Below are 27317 nucleotides of genomic sequence, written 5' to 3'. Positions count from 1 at the left end.
GATCGGCGCTGTCTGGCGCGGAAAAAAGAAGAACTGACGTCAGCGCGCGAGGGCAGCGTCTAAGTACTCCGACAACGTCATTCCGGCGCATGACGCATACGACGGACGCGGAGCCGCAGACGACGCCTAGCGACGCGCAAGGGTAATCTTTCCGGATCCAGCCTGACGCCTGGGGATATTCTAAGGTGAGGAATCTAACTAACGTGTTTCTTTCAGATAGATAGATAGATAGAATGTATATATATATTTTTTTTTTAAAATTTTCTACACAACTGCCTTTGATGTTGCAGGCTACAATACACCACTGCTCAGCTGCGAAACAGCATAGGACGTGACTCCGTTGCACCACCCTCCCCACCCCACCCAGTTCTACTTCAAATTGAAATCCATGTGTGTCTGAAACCCTGTTGAACACCCCATGATAGAGTGAGAAACTTTATGGTGGTGGCCTGGACAGATAAATATGAACCTACTTTTGAGAAGAGTTGGCATCAACACTGGGACATATTTCCTTCAAATTTTCTGATTAATATAATCTGTACTATACAATTGGTATGGTTCTGTTATGAAATATAATATGATTTGTCTATGTATATTCTAGTCTTTATACATCTTCGTTAGATGGACTTGCTGGAGTTTAACATTTTCCTTTTGCTTGATGTACTCGGTGAACTCTCATTAAGTTGATCCAAAAGATTTAGCTAATTTATACAAATCTACTGCATTCACAAACAACTTATTTCCTCACTGTAGTGGCTACCTCTATGTCAAGTACTTTTTTTCCTCCTTCCCTCCATGATGACCTCTGACATTTATTTTTACAAAATAGAATAAAAACTATTAACTCCAGTACAGACAGCTAAAGTATTATTTTATGTCTTCGTTTCCTAATGTTGTTCTATAAGTGACCACTAAACACAGTGTTAAGCCTTGCCTTAAATCTAACTCCACCCAAACCCAGAGCTTGCAGGGCAAGATGTTCACGAATGCCCAGGAAGCACTGGCAGAAGGGCATAGTCCTTGACCAGGTTGTGCGCATGGTCATCTAACTACCTGCATTTGTTTTCAGCTGTGCCCAATTTCCAGCCCAGATGCATGATGAGCGTCCCTGTGGTCAGGCCACTTGAGTTCAGATTGCTGGAAAGGGTAATGGCTAAATTCTGAGCCCTTTCCACTGGGCTACGTCTAAATGAGCAGACAACAAAATGTAAAAAGATTTACAATGTAATGTGTTGCTTATTAGTATGGCTTTGCAGCATATGTTTTCAGCCCCTGTTCGTTCGCTGATCAGTCCTGGAGTGAGGTGTGCTCAGTAAGCCAGGTCCTCAGCATTTCATTTTCCCCATTAAGGTCTGATAACCTCTTTAATGGACAAGCAGAGCCAAATTATCAACTCCAGACAGACAGCCGATCAGATTTTCATTAAATTCATGCTTTGTAAACTCTGTAAATGTTCTCAAGCTAAACTATAGGAGAAAAGTATGCATGATGAGTGGCTTTACACCAAATTTGAATATTTACACACATGAATTGGGCTCTGGTACCATACATATAACTTTACTGGCCAACCTTGAAACTTTCAAGGATCAAACGAAGAAAAAGTATTACCAAAGGTAAGTAACTTGTTTATCTAGGAAAGACTATATCAAGCCGCAGATTGCTTATCTTAGAATATTTCTGGGTGTCAGACTAGGTCCAACGTTTTTAGCAATTCCATTCGCACGCCGGTAGGTGGCGTCGGTAGGCTCTGTGTGGTGTCGTTGGCATCATCCATGCTAGAAATGACTTGCGCGGTGCCTATATCAGCGTCACCCCAGTGCAGTAACAGTTCTGACTATTTCTTCTGCACCAGAATCACAGGGCCAAGCTGAGGAGGAATGACTAGTGTACCTGTGAGGTTTAACAGGATCTCTGAATGAGAGTAGACAGTTCACAGAATGCTGAGGATGGGAGGGTCGGTAAGGAATCTGTGGCTAGATAGTCTGTACCAGATAAAGCGTTACAAAAGGTAAGTAACTTGATCATCTGATAGAGACTTCTAGCCGCAGATTCTGCACCTTAAGATCAATACCAACGGTATCTCCTTCCAGAGGTGAGTCTGCGGACTGTTCTCAAGTACGAAGTCCTGGAGGACCAAACAGGCAAAATGCCCAACTCGCTGGACCGGACTGTTGAGGCCCTAGTGTTTGGCAAACATGTGCAGTGATGCCCACAAAGTTGCCTGACTGATGTGCAGGACTGGAACTCCTCTAGCCAAAATGTGGTTGCAGCTATAACTCTGGTGGAGTTAGCTCTTATGCCCTTAGGGGGCTGTTTCTTGGCAATTGCGCATCAGATCTTAACACAGAGGGTGATCCATAGAGAGATGGTTATCTTCTGAATTACCTTCCCTTTCTTTGCCACTGCAAATCCAATAAAGAGTTGATGGTTCACCTGGAATTCTTCGATACAATCAACGTAGAACAACAACGCATTTTTTTATCTAGGCGGTGGAGTCTCTCCTCCTCAGCAGAGTGATGCTCGGCCCGACATGAGAAGGTGAGACCGCCTTTGGCAAAATGGAAGCTCGAGTTCTAAAAAATAGCTTATCTGGGAAGACAAAAGTGTTTGCCAGATGTTATCACTGCAAGGAAGACAGTTTTGATCATTAGGAGCTTTAGAGGGCAACTGTGCCTCGACTCAAATGGAGAGGACTCCGGGAATGTGAGAACTAAATTCGAATCCCATGGCGGCATAATGAAGGGTGTGGGAGGAAGCATATGCTGCAAACCTTTAAGGAATCTAGTCACAACAAGTTACTTAAACAGGGATGGTTGATCCAGCAACCACAGAAAGGCAGAAATGGCAGACAGACACCCTTTCACTATGCCCAAAGCAAAGCTTTGCCGGGTCAGGGAAAGAGCAAAAAGGAGAACCTCAGACAAGTGTGTAGAGTGAGGATCAACAGATTTAGATGTACACCAGGCCAAAAACTTGTCCCATCTGCAGGCATAGCTGGTTTTGGTAGAAAAACACCTGGCTGCCAGAATGACATCACATAATTCAGAGGGAGATGAAACAGCTTCAACTTTTGCCATTCAATCTTCAAGCATGAAGGTGGAGAGTGGACAGGGTTGGATGCAGTACCTTGCCTTTCTGTTGTAGCAGACAATCCTCTTGAATGGGCAACCTGACTGGAGGACAGATGCTCATCCTAAGGAGTTCAGGACACCATACCCTCTATGCCTAGGCCGGAGGCAATTCGATGACTTGGGCCAGGTGGTTCTTGATCCTCTTTAGAACACTGGACAGGAGCGGTATCGCCAGAAGAGTCCTGAGCTCCACTCGAGAAGAAATGGGTATCCTAGTGAGTGCATCCTTGGAAACTCCAGAGAGCAGAAGTGCTGACATTGCGCGATCGGCAGTGACTAATGGATCTAACCAGGCTCCTCACCAATCTCGGAAGAGACCTTGAAACTCCTCTGAATGAAGACACCATTCGGGCTAGGCATTTTTGGTTGAGTTTGACTTCACTGGCAGCCCCCAGATGGTGAACCATCAGAGAAATGCTCTAACGTTCCAGCCATGTCCAGAGACGCAGGGCATCTTGACAAAGGGGCCACTACCCACCCTGCCCTGCCCTGTTTGTTGTAGTACTGCATGGCCTGTGGTGTTGACTGTGAGCGCTTGCACTAGCCTTCCCTTGACCGAAGGAAGAAAGACTTTGTGTCAACCAGGGGGGATAGGCCTGAAACTGCACTGTGTCCAGAATGGTTCTGATGAAAGAGCATCTGAGAGGAAGTCAGGCGTGACTTCGACACGCAGACAGTGAACCCCAGTGAATGCAGTTGGTCCGCTGTAGTCTGGAGCTGGGAAACGACTCCCTGGGGCAAGCCAACCTTCAACAGCCAATCGTCGAGGTAGGGGGAAGACTGCAAGCCCTTACCTCCGCATAAGTGCTGCTGTCTCTGCCATCACCTTGGTCAACACTCGAGGGTCACTGGTAAGATTTTAGGGGAGCACAGAAAACTGATAATGCTCATGAACCGCAGGTCCCGTATGTGGGCAGGCTGGACAGGAATGTGGAAATAGGTGTCTTGCAAGTCAAAAGCTACCATCTAGTCTCCAGGGTCGAGGACTGATGAGACCCGAGCCAGGGTGAGAAACTTGAATTTTTCCTTCCTTAAGCAGTAATTGAGAGGGTGCAGATCTAAGACAGGGCGGAGGCCTCCATCCTTCTTTGGCACCAGAAAGTAGGGAAAATTACAACTACAACTTACTTCTGATGCTAACACAGTCTCAAATGCTCCTTTGGCCAGAAGGGCCAGTACTTCCTGTCGCAAGAGCGCAAGGTGGTCCTCTGTCAGCCGATCTGGGGACGGAGGGAGTGGTGGTCGGGTTTTTTGAAACAGGAGGGTGTAACCCCATTGGACAATCTGAAGCACCCTTTTGTCTGCAGTGATCTTACTCTATTGGTGCAGATGGCATCAGATTCTGCCCCCAACCAGATACCCATGTTTGAGGGCAAACCAAAGAGGCTTTGACTGTACAGTTGGCAGGGCGGGTCAAATTTGGTGGACCTCTGGCTTTGGGGCCCCCAAGACTTGTGGGAGCTGTGGCCATGATAGATCTGAGCCTGCTGGACGTGGTGGCTAGGGGTTAAAGGAGGTGCTGATGGCCCCTACTGAAGCCACGGAGAGGCATAATGTGGCTGCCGTGGGGCCACAGAGCCCCCAACGATCTAGCAGTGGCCCTACTGTCCTTAAATCTCTCCAAAGCCAAATCCGCCATGTCTTCAAAGAGACTGGTTCCTGAGAAATGCATGTAGATGAGAGAGACATCCCCAACCAGGAGTGACGTTGAAGCGTCACCATAGGAGCAATGGCTCTGCCCAGGGAGTCTGTTGTATCCAACCTGCATCTGCTTGTGAACTTTGCTGCATCTTGCCAATCAGCAATAGCTTGGGAAAGTTTGGCACGAGTCATCTGAAACCATAGGCAGCACTTGCACAAACTTATTCCACACAGTATGGGAATAACGGCTCAATAGGCATGCAGTGTTTAAGCACCAAAGTGCAAGGCAAGCGAAAGAAAAATATCCTCTTTCCAAAGGTTTCCAGCTTATTGGCTTCCCTATCCGGTGGTGTTGTAGGGAACGCGCCACAATTGATTCTGTAAATTGAGGCCTGGACTACCAGACTCTACAGCATACGGTGATAGGAGAGGAAGGCTGGGACCCCTGGAGCAGGGTATTTACAGCGAGCAATGGTCCTGTGTACAGGAGTGACTGTGCAGGGATTGGTACATGCCCAGAGCAAGACATCAGTGAGGGCTTTGTTCAATCAAACATTTATATAGCGTGGCCAATCACCCGAGAGGGTCTCAGGGCGCTGGAGATGCTGGCTGCTGTGTGGTGGTTTGTTCATTCGAACATCCAGGTCTTGAGTTCTTTCCATAATTGCTAGATTAAGGAGGCAGTCCGGAGGTGCAGGGGGAGGTTGTTCCATGCTTTGGCCGCCCGGTGCGAGAAAGAACGTCCTCCGCTGTTGGTTCGGCGGATCCGGGGGGCGTCTGCGAGGAACAGGGAAGCAGATCGTAGGTGTCTGGTAGGTTGGTGTAAAGTCAGAAGTTTGTTATTGTATGCAGGTCCTTCGTTGTGTAGGGCTTTGTATGCGTGATGTGAGAAGGTGGCCTGGTATATGCTGTCCACTAATTATAGTGGCCACCCTGTACCAGTCCAAACAACCCCTTATTAGTTATAGGTTAAAGACAACCTTTATTGAATGGTATCCTAGAGGTAGCTATGGAGAGCAGCCTTCAGGCTAAGTCTTGAAGGAATGTAAAGCAGCTTGTTTTACCAGTCTATAATCTCTTGAATGATCAAATGAAAAGACAACCACACCAGGTATATATATAAAATATATGTATTTATTACTAAACACACCCTCCTAGTCTCTTTATGAGGCTAGAGGTCAAAATACATAAGTTACACTTCAAACATCACAGTAAAATAGCACAAATATATGTCAGGCCCTTGGGGCGAGCCATATACTAAAATAGTGGTATAAGAACCACGACTTAACTAGACACAAGGCTTAGAGCCTGAAGAATCGCTGGGACCCCAAGAAACCACCCAAGGTAGTGACACAGGGGACCCACGGGGGCCGTGTGCAGTGTGAGAACACAGCCGCAAGCTCCCGTTAGCTTCTATGGGGAAAGTCGCGGTTAGATTTTTAAAGATTAGGGACGCTTAGAAACGAGTCAGGACCAAACCCTTTGGGACTTAGGAAGTTCTAGGGCCAACACCCACGGGAGCACCGGAGTACTCAAGTTACCTCACCCAGGGAAGCCGGGTGCATAGGTGTCAAATGGTGTCGGGTCGGGCCGTCGATTTCAATGGGAGCTGGCAAAGAAGTGCTGCTGCCGGGAAGATGCGAAGTGTCCGAAGAGATCCAAGCCTGGATCGAAGTTGAGAAGAACCTGAAAGCAGAGGGGACAGAGTCTGGGTCACTTGCCAGTGACCAGGAAGGCGATAGGCGGATGCCCACCGATGTCGGGTGATTTCAGGTGAAGAAGGTGAAGCTTGACTCTTCAGCCACGAGGACCAGGAGGCGTCAAGGTCAACAGGAGCTGGATTCGAGCTGTCCCACGAAGGATGTCGAGTGCTGCAGCGTCGGTGCCTGGATTGGACATAATAAGCCTTGGCAACAGCAACCCACGCAGAAAGGAGAAAGATGCTTCGGTGCAGGCCAGCAAGGTCTGGGGGACTCACCACTTGGTTGGGAGTCAGGGCACGTCTGGAGCAACCAAGGAAACCCAAAGAAAATCAAAGTTACCCCTTCAGGGACCCATCAGTCGACGCACCAGGGATCGCGAAGGGACCTCGAGAGGAACCACAAAATGGCGGCTCACTGGTCACTCAGGGTGACTACGCCGACAATCTTCAGTGGATTCTCTGCTCGAGGTGGGGGCTACAAGTAACCCCAAGCACGACTTCAAGAGACGTCGAGAAGTCAATGCACTTGCAAAAGTGTACGGTGACCAGGAGTTCCGGTTCCACGCTACTCACAAGGGCTGCGGGTCTCACCTTTGCTGGGGACTCAGGTCGGCCTCTGAGGTGTCTGGAAATCCTCTTCCTGGGCTGCAAATACTTCAGAGTCCGGCGGGAGCTTCGTAACTGCAGACCGGCAAAATGCTTTGTTGGTGCCTGCCAAGCAGGGGAGTCACTCCTTGACCTCAAGGGAGATTTCTTCAGTCCTCTAGTCTTTAGTAGAGCGTCGAAGTTGCAGGATTCAGCTTCAGAGTTTTGTCCTGGGATATCTAAAATTCTGGTTACAGAGGTTCCTTATTTATACCTAAGGAAGGGGTTGGACTAGCTCTAGGGACCCACCTATGGGAGGGTTTGGAAAGAGGGGTGGCTACACCCATTTCCTTTGTCCAGTTTCGCGCCAGAGCAGGGGCTGGAAGCCCCTGAACCGGTTTGAGCTGGACTATGCACAGGGACACCAAATGTGCCCCCAGTGCAGGACTTCAAAGCACTCAGAGAGTGCTCCCGCCCAGCCCCAATACACATAAGCCTGTCTGGTAGATGCTTACACCTCCCTGTGACAGGAAACCTATTGTCCAGGCCTCCCCTGCCAGAGTTTGTCAGCAGCAGGAGGCCAGACCCGTGTATGTAGGCTGCAGCATCCGTTTTGTGATGCCAGGGCTCTATTAGATTTCTACCGGGTACACCAGTACTGCCATGTCTCTCCCTCTAGAAGGGTGGGATCATATCCTCACATCAAGAGCTGATATGGGGGTCTGATTTCAAGTTGTTTGACACCAAACGCGACAAGTTTCCGTGCAACCAGTCCAAAGTTAGCATTAACCGTTTAAGATATAATGCACTTAAGAGTATATGGTCAGGCTGCACCACTGATTCTGAAGGCTGCAGAGGGGCTCAGCTCATGCCTGGGCACATATAACCAAGCACCCTGCCTTTCGGATTGATAAGGCCTGCCATAGGGGTGACTGATAGGTTACTATGGGCAATGATAGGTGAGGTATAGTGAACCTATACCTCAGTAAAGGGTGCATGCACCACCTTACCCAGGCTGCAGTAGCAGACCTGTGGTGTCGTTTTGGAAGGCTTCCCAGGGGTGGCATAATACATGCTTCAGCCCCTTGTAGGCCTCTGGGGTACCTATGCCCTGGATACATAGTATACCATATACTAGGGACTCACAAGGGTGCCCCAGAATCCAATCTGGAGTGTACCTAAAGTACATGCAATCAATTTGTAGAGGAAGCAGCTAGGCTGGGGCCCTGAATAGCAGGGTCCCAGCCAGACTAAAGTCGAAAAACAGTAAAAAACCAGCAAAAAGTGGGGGTAAACGTGAAGCAGATCCTACTCTCCTACACGTGGGTTAGCCTTTTGAACTGGCATCTCTTCTGGATCGGGGAGCCAGTGTAGTTTATTGAGGTGGGGTGTGATGTGGGTCCTCCTGGTGAGGTAGAGGATGAGTATCGCTGCTGAGCTTTGTATTGTCTATAGTCTCTTAAGTATGTGTGAGGGGATTCCTACATCGAGTGTATTCCCATAGTCCAGTCAGCTGGTGACAAGGGCCTGGGCGACGGTCCTTCTGGTGGTGACTGGGAGACACCTGAAGATCTTGCAGAGCCTGCATAGGGGGCGGAAGCAGGCGGATGAGACTGCATTCACCTGTTTCTTCATAGAAAGCTTGCTGTCTAGTTTGATGTGGTTGCTAGTGCGGTCTGTTGGAGCAAGGGTGCGTTGAGTTCTACAATCCTTCGTGCATCGGACTATGGCGAGGTGTTGTTGCCAAAGAGAAAGAGGAGGACTTCCAACTTGTTTGTGTTGAGTTTGAGACAGTTGTCCTTCATCCAGTCAGCGACGTTCCTCTGTTGAAGTTGGCTCTGGTGGTGGAGGGGCCCATCTGACAATGAGAGGATGAGCTGAGTGTAGTTGGCGTAGGAGATGTTGAGTCTGTGTGACTGGACGGTGCTGGCCAGGGGGGTCATGTAGCTGTGAAGAGTGTGGGGCTAAGGGACGATTTTTGAGGGATGCTGCAGATGATCTTTTGGGGCGCCTAGGTATATGGTGGAAGCTGGGTTCTCTGAGTTTTTACGGGAGAGAAGAGGCGATCCATTTGAAGACGTCTCCCTGGATTCTGATGTGGTGGAGTATTTTCATTAGGTAGCAGGATGTGAAGGAAGAACTGTGTCAAAGGCAGCTGGAAGGTACAGAAGGTTGATGGCTGCTGTTTTGCCATGGTCCAGATGGGCCCTGACGTTGGTGGATGCGATCAGGGCTGTCTTGGTCCTGTGGTTGGCTTGAAATATGGATTGGGAGGGGTCCAGGAGGTTGTTGTGCTGAAGGATAGTAAGGGTTCTGATGAGGATAACACCAGTTGGAGCATCCCTGTCAAAATGTTCATTTTGACTTGGACTGTAGGCAGCTTTATGTTCAGGGCCACAGCCGCCCTTCGGACTTCCATCGCAAAGGAAGCACTTCCTCTGTATCCACTTTGGGAGAAGAGAGGAGGCCAGTGTCTAGTGAGGTATCCAGACCACTGTTATCAGCAAGGTCCTCATACAAGTTGCCATGGAATCTGCTAGGGAGTCAGTGTAAAAATAGGGATCCTCTTAGATCCTCTCCATTTGTGTTTCTCAGCTAGCCCTTCAGTGAAATAGGGCTCTGTCTCCAATTCAGGCAGAGTAGGCCAGGTCAGCACAGAACCAACGTCAAGCAAAGCTGGTCTTGCTCTGTATCGGAGCTGGGAATCACGATGAGTTTGGCAGCACTGATGGGTGTCGGTGGCATTGGAACGGCTCCAATTGGAATGGCCACAAAAGAGGTCACGAAGTCGTGGCCGGGGCTGAACCAGATCCAGCGGATCCTAATGGTTCGACTGGCGCAGATCGAAAACCCAGTGGAGGAGCTCCAGTCAACGACCCTCCCGAATCCGTGGGACGCAAAGGTGCTGCAGAGGGGTTCAACCACACGATAATTAGGCCCACAACCTCAAGACTCTTGGAGCTGGGTGGGGGTTGCTTGGACTCAAGGAAATTTGGGTAAATGCAGAGCTGCTAAGGGACCACCTGCGAGCGAGGTAGATGCTCGTGGCGTCCTTCTCTCAAGTAATCCGAAGAATGGGAGCGGTGTGAAAAAGTCAGTGTTTCAACTTTTTGGACTTCTTATAGAACCTACCAGGAGTAGTCTTGGAGTGAGACGAAAACTGACAAATGTGACTCCATAATTGGTTCCGAGACATTCCACGTGAACAGGATATGGAGCGGGGCTGAGGCGCCTGACGGGCGGTCAAAAGCTTTATGACTTGCTTGTGGATTACCTTCGGGGTCATCGTCTTGCACACTGCACATGACGTGGAGTCGTGGTCCCTATCAAGGCACCACAGACATACCAAGTGGGGGGTCTGTCACCGACATCTATCGATGATAGGAGCCACAAGTTTTGAACCTCGTGGGTTTCTTCAGGGACATCTCATAAAAATACCAAAAGGCACACTAGTCATAGACTAAAAGGTCAACCAAAAAGATTACTGAGGCGCACTTGATCCGGATCCATGATGATGGTGTGGAAAAGAAGGAATTGAGGTCAGTATGCTCGGCTGGCACCAATATGGGCACTGAGCATGTCAATTCCAGCATGGATGAAGCCATGCAGAACCAACCGGCACGCACAAGGTATTGGTCAAAATTTTCTGGATACAGTTTGACACCTTGGAATAATCTATGGCAAGGCATCTGCAGCTAGAAATCTCTATCACATATAAGATTCTAGTGAATCAAATGATAGTGAAATAAGTTTTTTGCGCAGCTCTATTAAACAAAATGCAATGTGCAAAACAAAATCTGTTCACCTTCTGTATAGCAAAATCATCCATAAGACCAAAAGTACTATTGTCACATGTTGTATACACACAGAGGTAGGAATTGTACACATACTTTATCACACTGATGGGATTGGCGCTCTGCTCAATAGCCACGATGATTCCACCAGAGTCCAAGATGGCATAGTGATGGGGTCCCTTTAGAGTCTTGCTCCATGTATAGCCTCCATCATCAGATACGTACACATCTGGTTTTGATACAGAGATGGCATCACCAACACTGCCTGTAAGACAAAGCAAGACCTCTGCAGCACAAACAGAACCATGCTTAAGTGAGTTAAAGCTTAACTTGGTTTCCTGGTACAGCTCTTGTGTCCTTCCCTGTTAAGCACAGTAGAATTAAAAAAAAGATGGACAATACTAAAGAAACAAAGACAATCGCTTGGTTTAAGTTAACCTTTGATCCTTTGGCTACAGCATCAAAATAATTTACTCAAAGACAGAGGAAGAAATAATTACCATGAGCTATGACGATCCCGACAGCTTTAGGTTCAGAGAGAGGAAGCATCGGGACATCCAGCTTCTGGGAGATGCTGTACGAAGCGTGAATGTGAAGAGAGCACTGCAAAAGAATAGATCACATAAGTTAATGAAGCTGAGTGTTCACAGAATATTAAGGATAAGAATGCAGTTATGAAAAAAGAAAGTAAGTATCTGAAGGAAAAGACACTGTTAAAACAGAGAAGCACAGTAAGCACGGACTTAAGATAGTACAAGGATGAGCAGTAAGGTCACTGATTGGGAACATGGCAGGACAAGCAAAGAGCAAAGGAAACACAATAGAAGTGTTAACTGAGAGGAGCCTTGACAGAAGAGTATAGAGAAAACTTCTAAGTTAAAAACATGTTTAGTTAACAATGTATCCAGAAGTGGCAGCTTAGGGAGAAAGTGTACAAAATACAGACTTGTGTGGAATTTGTTTTCCAGCTCCTCAATACTGGGTCTGTCAGTGCACCATCACAAAACCACCTGGCCATTTGGGACCTTCCCACAACCACAACACTTGCAGGCAGCACTCTACTAGCTTCCCTTTTGAAAACCATTAGACCACCACACCATCAGCAATGACTATCAAATGGCAACATGCCTGAAAAGGACCACTCCACAACTACTTCACCTGTAAGGAGTATCCCACAACCACACACAGCTGCAAGTCAACAGCAGTTCTGGTTAGGATCATGCCACAACTACCATCAGCTGCAGGATCATCCAAGAATCTGCGTATCAAACCACAAAAACATTGCATACAAACACAATGTGTGAGGGCCAACCATCAACTACTGCCACCTGCAAAAGATATTCCACAACCACACAGTTTAGGAGAATCACAATCACACCATCAATAAGGATTATCAGAGCCCCTGCAGAGATCTAGGACTACCACAGCACATCACTCGTAATAATAATATACCAACCACAATTACCAGCAAAAAACATTGCACAACCACCAGCACCCTAAAGTGCCATCGCAGAGCCAACGCCACCAACGGACACTCACCTCATCCTTATTCTTTGCAGTGAAATCACACGTGCTGCGCTCAGGCTTCCCGAGTGGGCTCCACTCCCCACCCTGGTCAAATGTGATCACAGACTGGATGGAGTTATCTGGAGTTATAGAGGGAAAACGAGAATTAGCCGAGTAAGTTAAGCTGGACACAGCTTACTGTAAACACAGACCACACCTGCAACACAGCCAAGCAGTAAAGAGACCTCTTACCACACCAATACAGCTTTTAGCATGAGCAATGACCACATGGCTCCCAATATAAGCAGACTGTACAAAGACATTTTAAGGCAGGCCATGGGCACGTTATTGAAAAAGAACATACCTCCTAGGAAAAGGTATAGCAGTAGCAGATGATGTGAAAGAGTTAGCAAAGAAGAGCCACAAGAGGTGAAAAATAGCACACAGGGCATGGGATGGCATAAAGTAAGGCAAGAGACATGATAGAGGAATATGTGGGAAGACAGGAGAGGCAAAAATAAAGAATTTGATACACCAATGGTTTGAATAGGAGAAACAAAAATGAAAGGATTAGTGGGGTAAAATATAGAAAAACTAAACAACACAGGTAGAGGTCTCAATAGGATAAACATTTAAGTCACACTACAGGCAATGTTCGATAACTCCTGTAGCATACAGAAGGCAGTGAAAGGAAGAACATACAGGTACTCAGAAAAGCACCTGCTAGACACTCCCTACATGCAGTAGCTAGAGATCCATGCAAATCACGAAAGGTAGTACAAAGCTTGTTGCTGACAAAAGGAGATTCCAACAGGTTTCACATTCTTCAGGCAGAGGTGCGAGATCATAGTACTTCACAGCGTGAGTCAATTAACTCCTGGAAAACTATGTTTAGGTCATAACAAGGCCAGAGAAAGGTACCTTCTGACAGCACACTGGTGATAAAGACCCCACGCAAAGATGACACATTTGTGAAATCAGTATCTCCTCCGGTGGATGTATACAGGTGATGCTCCAGAGACTTTGAGTACAGGACTCCTCTTTCATCTGAGGTGTAGATCGTACCATAACCAGAGTCTAAAGCAAATGCAATGTACAAAACCTTACAATAATATGCAGTGGCTGACTAGTCAGCTCTAAATTACGTAAAGACAGAAATACACAAGTTAATGAAAGGTGCGCATAGCAGCATCCAAGCTTCAATGCCTATGCTATTTCACAGGCCTTCATGCTCTTACATATCTAGCCTGTACACCCTGATCAATTGGTAACAGCCTTAGGCTGCCCACTATTCTTATAACAGGCTATTACCTCCATTCTACACCTTGCAGCTGCCAGTCTGTCATGTAATGCTTTCATGGTCTTTATTTCCTTCAAATCCAAATGCCTACACCGCCCTTTTTACAATCACATTCTTGAAAAACATATATTGGTCGATCAGATGTACATGCAAACCTTTATCCATTCACCATTTTCTATTCACCCACCTGCAAATCCCAATTCATGAACACATTGCAAAGACGCTTAGCCAAATGAATGAACACCTTACCCCCTTTCTCATCCACATGCATGAACACAATGTCATCATTAGCCGCAAGGATGGAGTAGAACTGTTCATGTCCCACCGCTGGCAATTGTGCCATGTTCCATGTGTCACCCTGATCCTGTGAGACGTGAATCCTCCGTGTATTTCCCTACAAAGAAAATTAAAAATCTAAATTCAATGCCCCTCTACCTATTAAAAGTTTAGTTTTGAATACTTAAACCGCTCACAGAAGTCCAACTCCTATAACAGAATCAGAATCAAAGCCTATTTGTATGCAGCTGAAGAAGGAAAATGTTACTTACCTTGTAAGCTTATGTTTGCAGCTTGTAGTGCTGTAGACTTGCATGCTCTGCATACCCCTGCCATTTAGTGCTGGATGTGGATGTATGCAAGTTGTTTTTCTTCTAAGAGTGTTTTCCCTCAGCAAGTGGGTAATATCAGTGGAGAGAAATGAACCAAGACAGAAAAAACCATTTTGGATCATTGCTCGTTCTTAGGAAAGCGGAATAACGTGATTCTACTGCACTACAAGCTACGAACACATGCTTACAGTGTTAGATTTTTAGTTCATAGCATATTTTCTGTAGATAGACATGCTCTTAATAGATTATAATGCAGTACCTACCCTAAGCAGTGCCTAGGGAGTGGATGATGTAGATTTTTGGAGCAAAGTTCAACAAACTGTTTTGCCCACTAAAGCCTTCTGATGTTTCGTAAACATGTGGGTGTTGACCAGGTAGTAGCCCTACATAAGTCTGCCATGGGTATGTTCCCTAGGAAGGCCATGGTAGCTGCCTTCTATCAAGTTGACTCTGCTGTGGGCACCACATCTTACATACACTTAGCCTAAGTATAGTACGTTTGTATGCATTTAGTAATCAGCCTAGCAAGACCACCCTTCTAAATAGGGTTGCCTGCATGAGGCTTTGCAAAATCAACAATGAGTTGCGTTTTCTTATGGGTGGATTAAGTTCAGTTAATGTAGTATATCAGTGCTCTCTTGACAAGTGTGTGTGTATAATTCCCTTTGTACCACAGTCTATGGGTATGGTAAGACAATGGACAACTCTGGTTTACATGAAAACGTTCAACAACTTTAAGAAAAATATGTAGGGTTGTTGTAAAAACCAACATTACTTTGCACCAGAATGAAAGGTTCCTCTTCTGTAAGGACAAGCGAGAACGCTGCCTTCCAAGACTAGAATTGCATGTCTCAAGGATATAGTTGCTCGAAAGGAGAACTCGTCAATCTTGTTAGGCCTATGTACAAATTCCAGATTGGCACTGGAGAAAATCTTAATCACCTTTAAGGAACTTCATGAAGGAATTGGCTATAGGTATCTCAGAGAAACAAATGTTCGCTGTTTTGCACGAACGCTGATACTATATCAAAATGTAAAAGCAAGGAGCAGTACATCGATCCCACTTTTTGCAGTGTAAAAGATAGCAGGTTATGTCCTACAGAGATGCTTTTTGGAGGGTGGTCGGGGTGTATCTGTTTTCACAAATAGCAATGAACAAATCTGTTCCACTTTGCTGCATAGCAGAGACATGTGGTGGGCTTATGTGCCTCACACAGGATTCGTGTACACAGCTCTGAAAGCTTAAGGTAACCGAATTCTATGACCTCAGGTACCAGAATGCTAGATTTAAGTGCCTGATGTCTAGGTGTCTGAGCTGATGATGGTGCTAAGTAAGTAAATCTGGTCTTAGCTGAAGCTTTTCATGAGAATGTAGAGACATTCCAAGCACCATCGAAAAACATGGCTGTTTCACCCAAGTTGGTGCCACCAGAATGAGGGTCATCGATACTAGTCTCCTTTTCCTCACACCGTAAGGGATCAGAGGAAATGGAGGAAAAGCATTAGCAAACAACCCTCAACAATTCATACATATTACACTGCCTCTAGACTGTGGGCCCTGATGTGAAGTTCTGGCTTTTTGCATCTAGCCCTGTGGCAAACAGATCAAATTTGAGAATGCACCATCTGTGAAAGTACCTCTGAAGTAATTGGGGATTTATCGCCCATTAGTGGACTTGAAGCATCCTGCTTCAGAGAGGAGCACTGCCAAACTCTTTTGGACTAGTGCTGGCAGATGGGATGAGGGAGTCCTAGTTTGCTTCTGTATGTAATACATGGCTGTCATGTTGTCTGTCTTTACCAAGACGGTCTTGCCGCTGATGAGACTATAAAATATTCTGAGAGCCAATCTGACTGCTATGAGTTACAGATACTTGATGTACCAACCTGGTTGTGCCTGCGTCCAGGCACATTGAACAATCCTGCACCCCACCCTATGAGTGAGGCATCTGTGTTAACGGTCAATTGCAGCTGAGGGTCCAGAAAAGGCATGACCAGCAACATGTTTTTGTTGTTCACCCCAATTGAGCGTGTTGACTCTTTGGTGGTGCCAACACTTGATCTTCCTATTGACTCCTCTGCCTGTGATCATTGCCTTGCCAGAAACTCTTGCAATGGGAGCATGTACAGCACTATTGCAATACATGAATCCAACAATTTCTTTACCATCCACACTATAAGAGGACATAGTGTCTGAAAAAGAGGTATTGTCCTCCCTTAGTTGGGGTAGGATTTTTCCATGATAGAATTTTACATCTCCCGTAAAAAATAATGGATCTGCTGTGGCATAACTGCAACTTCATAACTTTGACTGTGAATCCTGGCCTCTGTATTAGAGACACTGCTGTCCGACTGTGTGCTGCTCTTCGTCAGCCAATCATCTAGGTAAGGAAAGATGTGAAGGGTGTTTCTGCAGCTACCACTGCTAGACATTTGGTAAATATCCTTGGGGTTTTAGTGCCACAATGGGTAGAACTTTGAATTGGTGCACCGCATGTACTGGAATGTAGAAGTGTGCTTTGAGGGTTACCATGTGATCATCTTACATAGCAGCAGAATGATGTCCTCCAGGGATGTCATGTGGAAGTGCTCCAACAGGGTGTAGCAATTCAAAAGCCAGAGGTAAAGGATAGTGGGAAAATGTCCATGTTTTTTGGGGATGAGGAAGTACAGGAATCGGCTCCTTGGCCCTGCTGGTGAGGAGGCACCAGCTCAATGGCATCTTTGTCGAAGGTCACTTGTACCTCCTGCTTTAACAGCCATAGATTGTCTCAACTCATTATGTGATGAGAAGTTGATAGGTTTGGTGGCATGGAGTAGAACTCTGGGCAGTACCCCAAGTCAGGGTTTGGTGGTGGTTGCAGCTCCTCACGAGGAGCCATCTTAACCTCCGCCTCTATAGTTGCTGCCCCTGAAGGACCCTCTAAAGTAACCCCTGGGAGAGGATTGCTGTCCCTGGGTGTGCTGCTCGGATGTGGTGGCTTCAGGTGATCTTTAAGCCTCCACGATAATGTGTGCAGCGAAAGGAGCTTGGGAGCAGGTGTCTGAACTGCACACATTGCCTTAGCTGGCTCCATACCTTTTTTGATCTTTTCTAACATTTGGTCCAAATGTGGACCAAAGAGAAGCTGCCCATCAAAAGACATGTTCAACAGGCTCTGCTGAACTTCCAGCTTGAAGCCAGAGATAATGAGCCAGGCGTGTCGAGGAGGAAGTTCATTGGAATTCACCTCCCTGGCAGCTGTTGCTGCAGCATCTAGTGCACAGCGAATAGATGTGTTCAATATCTGCTTGCCCTAAGAGACTAATTCATGTCCACTCTTTCGGTGCTGCTCTGGAAGGTATTGGAGGCGCTCCTCCATCTCGTCCCAGTGGGCATGGTCATACCTTGAAAAAAGAATGATAGAATTGGTGATATGCCATTGGTTGGCCGATTAAGCAACCACCCTATTGCTCACCGCATCTATGCGCTTACTTTCCTTCTCAGGTGGCGAGACATCTCCTCTGGCCTTGGAGTTGGCTTACTTACACTGAGTAGTGGCTATCATAGAGTCAGGTGGGATCTGGCCACAAATGTAAATAGGGCTAGTGGGGAAGACTTTATATTTTTATTCAACCTAGGCATTATGACCACGGCCCAGATGGGGTCCTTGAAGATACTGGGTATGTGGCATAGCATGCCCTTAAGCATGGGGAGGTACTGAGTAGAGCGACAAGGGAGGGTTTACAAAAGGGAGTCCTCCTCCAGGGGCACTGTATGAAGATCCACCTTATGAAATAAGGCAACCCTACCAATGAGTTACTGGTAACAAGTGGAATCATCCTGAGGGGAGGGACAGGCGGGGTACAGATCAGGGTCTGTATCCCCCGGTGGGTCTGCATAATACAAGTCAAATGGGTGACCCTGCAGAGGGGTGTCAGATGGGTCGTTACTTCCCCCATGCCCACGCGTGTCAGTGTGAGGAGACCAATTAAGTGTGAGGTCAAGGGGGAAGCAGACAGGGAAGGTGAAAGGTGAGGAACAGGTTCATACAATAGCTGTTCTTGGGGAGAAGGAGCTGGTAGCCTTAGCAACTTTCTTGCGCGGTTTTGGTGGAATGAAAATGTCCAAGGCTTCCTCGAAGAACAGCAGGGGTTTCGAGGGTGGAACAACAGCAGGACATGAAGGAAGGGCAAGTATTTGGTCCGTATGGGGGTGGATGACCAGCTGATTTCGCCTTGAGTCTTGATGGTCGATGCCAAAGTCTTTGTCTCTGGGAGTAGCTTCAGAGAACCAAGGTTCTCATCGGCATCGAGGGTTGGTGTGGAAGTAGCCGGTGAAGAAGAAACCGGTCTCAAAGGCTTCTTTGGCGCCGAGCCTGAGCTGGGAGGAGCGAACAAAGTGGTCTGACGGTGCCGACCATCGCCCAAAGGAAGTGGTGGTCCGAAAGCCTGTTGCTGGTGCTTCAGAGTGGCTGTGTGCTCTTTGGCAGAGGGCGGCTCTGATTGACAGCAGTGTTATGCAATAGGAGTTGTTTTACTCAGAGTGTTGCGCTGGCAGAAGGTACTCAATTTCTAGATCAAAGCCAGAACTTTCTTCAAGGGACAAAGCCTCTTCATCTGCAGCAGACGGTTGTGGGTGATGTTCCTCCTTGATGTCCTAGGGACCAAACAGGTTTGTGTTGTCATCACCGCTCCTACGCAACAACTAGAGCTGACTTGTTCAGAGGTCGCAAACAGTCTTTTTGGAACAGAAGGAGTGGCAGGCATTGTGTTCGGGCGACAGGCACAAGTGGCAGACCTGATGGAGATTGGTCCAAGGATATTTCACATGGCAGCGAGGTCAATATCGGAATGGCATCCATTCCATCACAGTCAAATCATGGTAGAGATACGCCACCGAGAGACAGAAGTAGCTTCCGAAGGGCGAGGCCAGGAGGGGCCACGGTCAACCCGGACTCCACTTGAGCAAAGTAACCAAATGTTTACAGGAGATTAAGGGAAACCGGGTCAAAATACATTATCAACAGGGGAAGGAATCTGTGTGAACCAGAAAAGAGAACTGCAATGGTGTCGACCCAGAGCACTTGTCTGAACCAGTCAGTGGAAAGAAAACAACCTAACAATGGAGCTGATGACCATGTGCATTACCAACAAGAGGAGTCACAATACCTCGTTACTTAAAAGACTTCTTCGAAGAAAAACAACGTGTACCCATCACAGCCCAACACTAGATGGCAGGAGTATGCATATGTGTAGATGTAGGGCTGAAGACACCTTGGCTCTTGGCGAGGCATACTAACTGTAATTTATGGAGTGTTATCTACTTGATTAAGTGCCCTTATGTCTGTGGGTATGACCACTCAAAGTGAGGAACAGGATTGTTGAACATCGCAGCTCTATTAAGTGCAAGAAAAACACAAAATTGACAAGATACTTCTTAGAGCTGGGTCATACAGAGAATAATTTGATTTGGGTGGTTCTAGATAAACCCAACTATGACACACAAATGGGTCCCCTAGACAAGATTCTCTTTAAGAGAGAACAACATTGGGTTTTCAAGATAGGTAGCCATAGGTAGCCCTAAGAAGGGACTCAATTACGATATCCCTTGGTGTTCCCTATAGGGTAGTGCACTATTCACAAGATGTGACGTGATAACAGGGGACATCTTTTGACATTTTACATTCCAAATGTAGACTAGATAATGAAATTTTAGTCCTCTTTGGAAACTATGGTTATATTTATAACTGTCTACAGTAAACTACTTTAACCTAGGTGGAGCGTTATACATACCATCTTCTGACGTTACATTATGCAGTCTAGAGACTTTAGAAGCTGGCTGTTGTGTCTTTATAAAAGTATATGCATGTTACGTACGCAACATAGATCTGAACTTTGTTTGTTTTGTTTTTTAAATGTTTTTATTGATTTTGTTCATAATAATAATAACCCCCTCCCCAGGCAGACATTTTTGCTAACTATTAACCAATTCATCAAATAAATTACAAACACAGATTTTTGTAAAGAGGAAAAAATATACATTAAATACATGGCTATATATACACCTTCAGCCATCTTAAAAATAAAAAGAAGCCAAAGGAGGCCTCACTAGGGAGAAGTATGGGGACGGCAGAAAGAAAAGAGAACCTAGACCAATCATCTGCCGTCAGGTGGAAGTTCAGTTGCTACCTCAAATCATAAGATAGTTTCCAAGTTACATAGAGGAAGCCATACTCTTGACATTTCTTTTCTGGTCTTCTAGCTTTTCCGAGAATAGATGGCCCTTTTCAGATGATAAGTTGACACTAAGAGGGCTTCCACTGCTGAAACACTGGCGGGGGGGGGGGGGAAGGATCAAGCTACGCTGTTGTCAAGCAAATCTGATAAACAGCCATAGCGACAAACAAATGGTTAGACATTAGCTAGGACTATCTCATCGTCAACCCCTAGCAAAATCAAGAGTTTAAAGTAATATCAATCCCTAATTTGTCTACCAGAAATGTATTCATCTCTGTTTATAGGCCAACATAGGGCAGGTAGCCAACATATGGACCAAATCTACCGCAGTCTTAACACCCGGGGCATCTTGTCCTTGTGACCCCTCCCCACTTGGCAATCTTTCCAGGAGTTATATAAAGATTAAAGGAGGTTTTATAGTGCTGAGCCTGTAAATTGGCTGGGATTAAAAACCTATGAGCATCCTCCAAAGACCTTAATAAATCATCCGGTTGGGCGTTAATCTTATCCTCCCACCCCTTTGAATGTTTTAATAAATCATCTTGCATTGCATTATTTAGGGCTTTAACAAAGGCCCCTCTCCTGATATCGTCTGCCATGTTCAGCTCCATAACTTCTATCTTTTCAAATCCCCTCATCCCACCATCCTTCTTCATTAGAAAGTCTCTAATTTGTAGGTATTTAAAGAAATCTTTATGGTCAAGGTAAAAAAAAAAATTGGGAATAATATCAAAACACTGAAATGAATCTCATACAAAAAAGTACTCTAATGTTCAAACTTCATGTGTCATTTATCTGCACACATATGAGTCTTGGAAGATCTCTGGCAATAGCGGATTCTCCCGTATCGGGTATAGAAATTATATCTCCCAAGGCCTATTGTTTTAGGCACTTTCCCCCATATGCGATAAGGCGCTACTACAAACCTAAATCGTACTCTTTTATAAGATCCAAATTCGAGATGTCGCAGAAGACAACCCCTGTCTGTTTCCCCCAGTATAAGCTCGTATATAGACGGGTTGCCCCCCCCCCCCCGTCCTGTCATCCCCCTTCTTGCCCGTGAGGAAAACCAGTTGTTGTAAAGCAGCGGCCCAATAGTACAATTTAAAATTGGGCACCGCCATCCCTCCCTGTTCTTTTGGGAGAGTCAAGAATCTTAGCCTTCTCCTGGGGTTGGTATATGCCCACAAAAATCAAGTCACTATCTGATCGATTAACTTAAACCAATTATTACCTATTTCAAACGGAATAGCCCGGAAAAGATAAAAAACCTTAGGTAAAAATATCATTTTGATCAGATTGGTGTGCCCAATCACTGACAGTCTCAGTTTATTCCATCTCCAAAAACCTTTTTTCGGTTTGAAGATTAAGGGCGTCAGGTTAGCTTCCACAATCTTTCCTACCTCTGCTTTAACAACCACCCCAAGATACACTGCTTCCTCTGCAACCCACCCATCAACCAGGAGTTCATCTTTGTTGATAATAACCTGGGTTTTTTCCCTATTCAAAAGGTGGTCAGAAAACTTGCCAAATCTCTTAGCTTCCTTTTCAATCTCTACTATAGCGCCACTGGGATCAGGAGTAACGAGGGCAAGATCATCAGCATACAACAAGATTTTTGTCTCCCCCTCCCAGGTGATTTAATCGGCCGGGTTGCCCAGTTAGTCAAGGGGTCAATATAGATGGCAAACATTAGTGGGGAAAAGGGGCATCCTTGCCTAGTGCCTCGTTCTATAGTTCTATAATTACTTCATTGGATAGGCCTCCCATTATAGAGATTCTAGCTCTGCAATTTTAATAAAGGGCTTTCACGGATTTAATAAATCCATGTCCAATCCCCTTATAAGCCATCACCTCCCAGAGATACAGCCAGGAAACCCGATCAAATGCTTTTTCCTTGTCTAGCAAAATTAGCGTCATGGGATCTTTAATAACCCCTGCAGCATCAAAGAGGATGATGATCGGCTGTCCCCTTGCTGGGAATAAAACCATGTTGTACGGAAGATGTGATAAGGCTGATAGCCGTGGCTAGAAGCATAGCTAAGATTTTTGCATAAATCTTGGCGTCACTATTAATAAGCATAATAGAACAATATGAGCCTAGCTCTTTAGCTGGTTTGTTCTTTTTTAGAAAACTGCAATCCTAGCCGTCGCCCAGCTATCCTGGGGGTATTCCCTTTCTGTTCTTCCCGCATCAGTTCAGCTAGATGTACTTTAAGTGCCCCGGCAAATATTTTATAGAATTCTCCAGGGATAGATTCCATGTTGGTCGCTTTCTCAGATTTTAAACTCTTAATAGCAAATTCCATCTCTTCTAATGAAATAGACTGATCAATTCTCGGTATGTCGGATTCTTCAAGGATCGCCTCACATGAAGCAGAGAGATATTCCCCCATGGTATTAGGGGCTTCACTCGCCTTGGAATAGAATTGCTGGTAAAACCGCTGAACTGTCGCCCTAATCTCAGCCGGTTCAGATTTCTCTCCAAGCACCGGATCTCTTATTTCCTTTATTTGTCCACCCACAGTTGTTAATCTTGCTCTAAAAGCGAGGGTTTGGCCGACCTTTTCATTGTATTCGTATACTTTCTCCCGCCATACGAAGTACTTATCTACGGCCTTTTTGACAGAAATACTTACTATCCTAGCTTTAGTCTTTGCCAGTTCCAGAAGGGTGATGTTAATTCAGTCACAAAAACAGGACTTTCAGTTCTTGTGACTGAATTACATTCAGATAGTATTAATAGCATTTTTCAATTCCATCTTGATCTTTTTAAGAGTCGCCTCTTCTCTTCGGGCTCTTTAGAAAGTGGTGGCTTCAGGGGGGCGTTTTGGGTTGTAATTACAACTCCCATGATTCCCGTGATATGACCCGACCCTTGAACTTCATTTCCGTTCAAGGACGCTGAAAGGGCAGCGTCTTCCTGAATCTCGTCCCTGCCGGCCCTTCTGTATTCTGCGGTCGAGACAAATCGGGTAAGACGTCTGCTGCGGGAGTCTAGAGCTATTAGATTCAACTATCGGGCCGATAATGTTAAACATTACATCTGTCAGTACTTGTGTTTTACAATTTACAATTTTAAAAATCTTGATATATTGGCGGTCATGTGGTGTACAATCTTTTGTTTTCATAAATCTTCTACTCCATACTTTTGAGCAATACGAGTCTGCAAAGACATATGTTTATTCTCAAATGCCCGGCTGTAATTAAGACCGAATTTATAGCTTGGGGCATATATTATAGGTGATGGCCATAGGAGCATATATTCCGTCACTTGTAAAATAATTGCCACGTTTGGTTATCTTGTCTGACGTTAGGGTGTACATTAAGTACTTTTTCCTCTCTCTTTTCTTCTTCCTTAACGATTTTTGAGGAGGCGAGAGTTTACACCTATCTTTTGGTTTCCATTTCAGATATATACAAAACTTGATGTTCCTATAAAATAGCTCTGTGAGACATTTAGACATACATATTACATATAAGAAGATTTTATGACCAAGAGCCCCTCTTTGTTCATAAAACCAGAGACCTTCTGTGGTCATAGTGTCTGTAGATATTAGGACAAGAGATTGTATTTAAATGTAAATACAGTTGAGTTAATCTCAATACTATGTTTATATACCCTTTTAGCTCTGACCCGGCATGAAGGTACTGATGAAGGTGGGCTTTGTGTATAGGTTATAAATGGTAAGGAGATCAGTCTATTTAATTTCATATTACACTTGAGTTGCAGTGTTGGTGATGGACACCATTGGGTGAAATAATGGAGGCAAACAAATATTTTGCAATATTTTAACTTGTGTTTATATATCTTTCCAACACCTTGTGGACCCTACTAGATGACGGTACCATAGGATAGCCACTAGATGATTGAAAGTATAATTATTCATTTGTTTCACTTTCTATTACAAGCAGTGACTCAATATTGGTCCTGATGAATGCCATGAACATGTCGGTCAATTTAGACAGAAAACAGGTTGACCATAATATGAAATAGGTGAATATCTATATCCCTATTTCACATGATTTGTTTTTTAATCCTATCCACTGGGGGTACCAGAATAAAAGTTGTCCTTACCCACCAAGAGATAGTTTTAATCACATATTTTTTTGTTTGCACTCTGCCCCTCCCTCCCCTACAGACTTAGTGATAGGGATGACAGAAACCACCCCGCTCATCTCCTACGGGGGAGTTGTAGCCCGCACTGAATATCTTACGGTCCCAGTGTGAAGAGGGGACCCAATGATGAAGCATGTAATCCTAGGGTGAAGGTTCTCGTCTTTAAACAGCAGTGCTTCCTAGCCCATTATTTTACTCACTTGGTTATACATTTTTGTTTTATTTTTTCACCTGTCCCATACATTTTGTGAGATAGTTATTTAGGAGTAGTATGGTGGGTGGTGTCTAATTCTCCAATTAGACCTGTTTTGTGAAATACTATGTGTACCTACAGCCACACATGCCTCAAATGTATTTTTACCAGCTTAATTATTTCAGAGAAGACTTGAAAAATTAAAAGAGACCAGAGCCAGTGTAGGAGAGTAGGGTCTGCTATCCTATGGTCACCCCAAATTTTTGCTTTTTGCTTCACTGGTTTTTGACATATTGAGGCTGTGGGCCTGCCAATCAGACCCCCAGCCTGCTGTTCTCTCTACTAAACTAAAACTATGCACCCTAGGTGCATAACCAATTGGAAGTGGATCACCCTGTCAGCCCCTGTACCAGTGTACACTAGGTACCCAGGGCATTGGTGTACCCAAGGCCTGCCAAGGGCTGCAGCATGTATTATGCCACCCCAGGCTTGGCCTAACGATTTGACACAACTGGCTGATCACTCAGCTGGGGTAAGTTGGTGTAATCACCTCTTACTTAGGTGTAGTATACCTATACCTAACCTTAAATGGGACACCTGGTAACCTATAAGTCACTCCTATAGCAGGCCTTAACAATCCTGAAGGCAGAGTGCTTGGTTCCATGTGAGATGGTGCTCTGGCATGAGCTGAGCCTGTCTACAGTGGTCGGAACAACTTCCTTCTACTGTTTCCAGATATCGTCATACCATATACTCTTAAGTGCATTATGAACCTCGCGGTTAAATGCTATCTTTGGTTTGGCTTTATCAAAACATGTCGAGTAAGGTGTCATACGAATTGGAATACTAACCCCTCGCCAATTCTGGCGACGGGGTTAGCATTCCACCCTTCTAGAGGGACACGACATGTACAGTACCTGAAACCCGGGTAAAATCAGACATAGCCTCAGCTCCACAAAATGGATGCTGCCACCACAGACACAAGTCTGCCCTCCTGCTGCTGGGAGTCCTTCCAGCTTGGGAGGTGTGGACAAAGGGTTTCCTGCCAGGGGAGGTGCGTGCACCACCCCAGACAGGATTTTGTGTATTGGTCAGGTAGGGCTTGAAAGAAACCAGACATGCCTGTGGCTCACAAGGAGCCTCGGTGCATATGCCAGTTCAAACCGGTCCTGGGGCACACCAGTCCCGGGCCTGGGGCGAGCTGGACAAAGGATTGGGGGTGTAACCACCCCCCTTCCTGGTCCCACCCTTAGGGAGGGACCTAGCAGGTAGTCCGGCCCCTAGAATCCGCTTAAAGGTAGGAGCTGTGTCCTAAGACTTCAGACATCCTGGAATCAACTTGAAACTAAGAAGAAGACGGGAACTTCGACATTCTGCTGCACAGAAGACTGAAGAAAATCTCCCCTGTGGTCAGGGAGTGACCACCTTGCTAACGCAAGCACCATCCAGCGAATCAACGTCTGCTTTGCCGCCGCCTCCCGCCGGAGCCCGAGCCCAGAGACTGACGAGACCTGGACCTCCAGACCTCTCACCGCCCGATCCACAGTCCCTGCAAAGAGGAGACCCGTGGAGGCACCGAGACACGTGGAGCCAGCCATCTTGGAACGACTACGACAAGCTGACCAGTGCAACAACCGAGGCCCCCTCCAAGTTGTGCTTTGGGTCCTGAGAAGCCCAACCCTCGAGCAGCATCTGCACCAAAGGTGAGCCCTCCAGCATCTCCACGATCTGCGTGGGGCCCTTCTGCATTTTGCCACTCGACGCGCCTAACCGGTTGCTGGCCCGCTGGCTAGTGGCCATCTTGGCGACGAAATCTACGACAAACACCGCTGGTCTGGTTGCTCCAGACTGGCCCTTGCTCCCCTCCAAAGGAGCAATCCCTCTGACCTTGCTGGTCAGAACCAACAGCTGATTTCCGAATCCTCCTGCAATTGCTTTTGCCAAGGCTTGTTTGCTTCGATCAAGTCGCCGACACCGCCGACAGCGAGAGCCTGCGTGGGACAGCTCGTGAGCCGACTCCTGGACGTCGTCGACCTTCAGGGACCACGTGGCTGCGGAGACAAGCTACCCCTCATCACCTGTTTGCACCCGACATCGCCTGGTACCCACCTGGTGCCACGCTGGTCACTGGCTAGTGACTGTGAACACTGTCCCCTCTGCTTACAGGTCTTCAACATCTCCGATCCACTCTTGGATCCACTGCATCTCTTCCCGACCGACCGCCTGCAGCATCTTTGTCCCAGGCTCAACGGAACAGATAGAAGAAACCCGACGCACTTTGAGGCCTATGCACCCGCTTCCTGTGGGTGAGGTAAAGCTGGTACTCCGGTGCCCATGTGTAGTAATACATCTCTAGTGCCTGTGTTCCAAATCTTAAGTTCCTAGGTCATCCGGAAGATTCCTTTTGCAGTAACTTTGTACTTTTTACGCACCCATTGAAACCTATGGGAGCCCGCGTGTGACTATTTGCTCTGCACACGCCACCCGTGGACCTCCTGGTCACTAACTGACGTTAGCT

The 27317-nt window shown here is 46.2% G+C and overlaps 1 protein-coding gene across 4 annotated transcripts in view; it reads right to left on the bottom strand.

Moving 5' to 3' along the window:
* Positions 1-27317, bottom strand: part of LOC146871072 (sortilin-like) — a 947375-nt gene that overhangs the window by 466283 nt on the left and 453775 nt on the right. For 3 of the 4 annotated variants that reach the window (XM_085650259.1, XM_085650261.1, XM_085650263.1), the window contains 5 exons: positions 13909-14053; positions 13281-13436; positions 12393-12499; positions 11354-11456; positions 10950-11118 (listed from right to left, as the gene is read on the bottom strand). In XM_085650259.1, coding sequence (XP_085506385.1) covers positions 10950-11118; positions 11354-11456; positions 12393-12499; positions 13281-13436; positions 13909-14053 — 680 coding nt within the window. The remainder of the gene's footprint in view (positions 1-10949; positions 11119-11353; positions 11457-12392; positions 12500-13280; positions 13437-13908; positions 14054-27317) is intronic. The other variant, XM_085650260.1, reaches the window with a different exon arrangement.

Source organism: Triturus cristatus, chromosome 1_1, assembly GCF_964204655.1.
Source record: "Triturus cristatus chromosome 1_1, aTriCri1.1, whole genome shotgun sequence".
In the NCBI taxonomy this organism is placed as follows: Eukaryota; Metazoa; Chordata; class Amphibia; order Caudata; family Salamandridae; genus Triturus; species Triturus cristatus.
The sequence above is the reverse complement of the archived record's forward strand: the minus strand, read 5'-3'. Positions and strand labels throughout refer to the sequence as shown.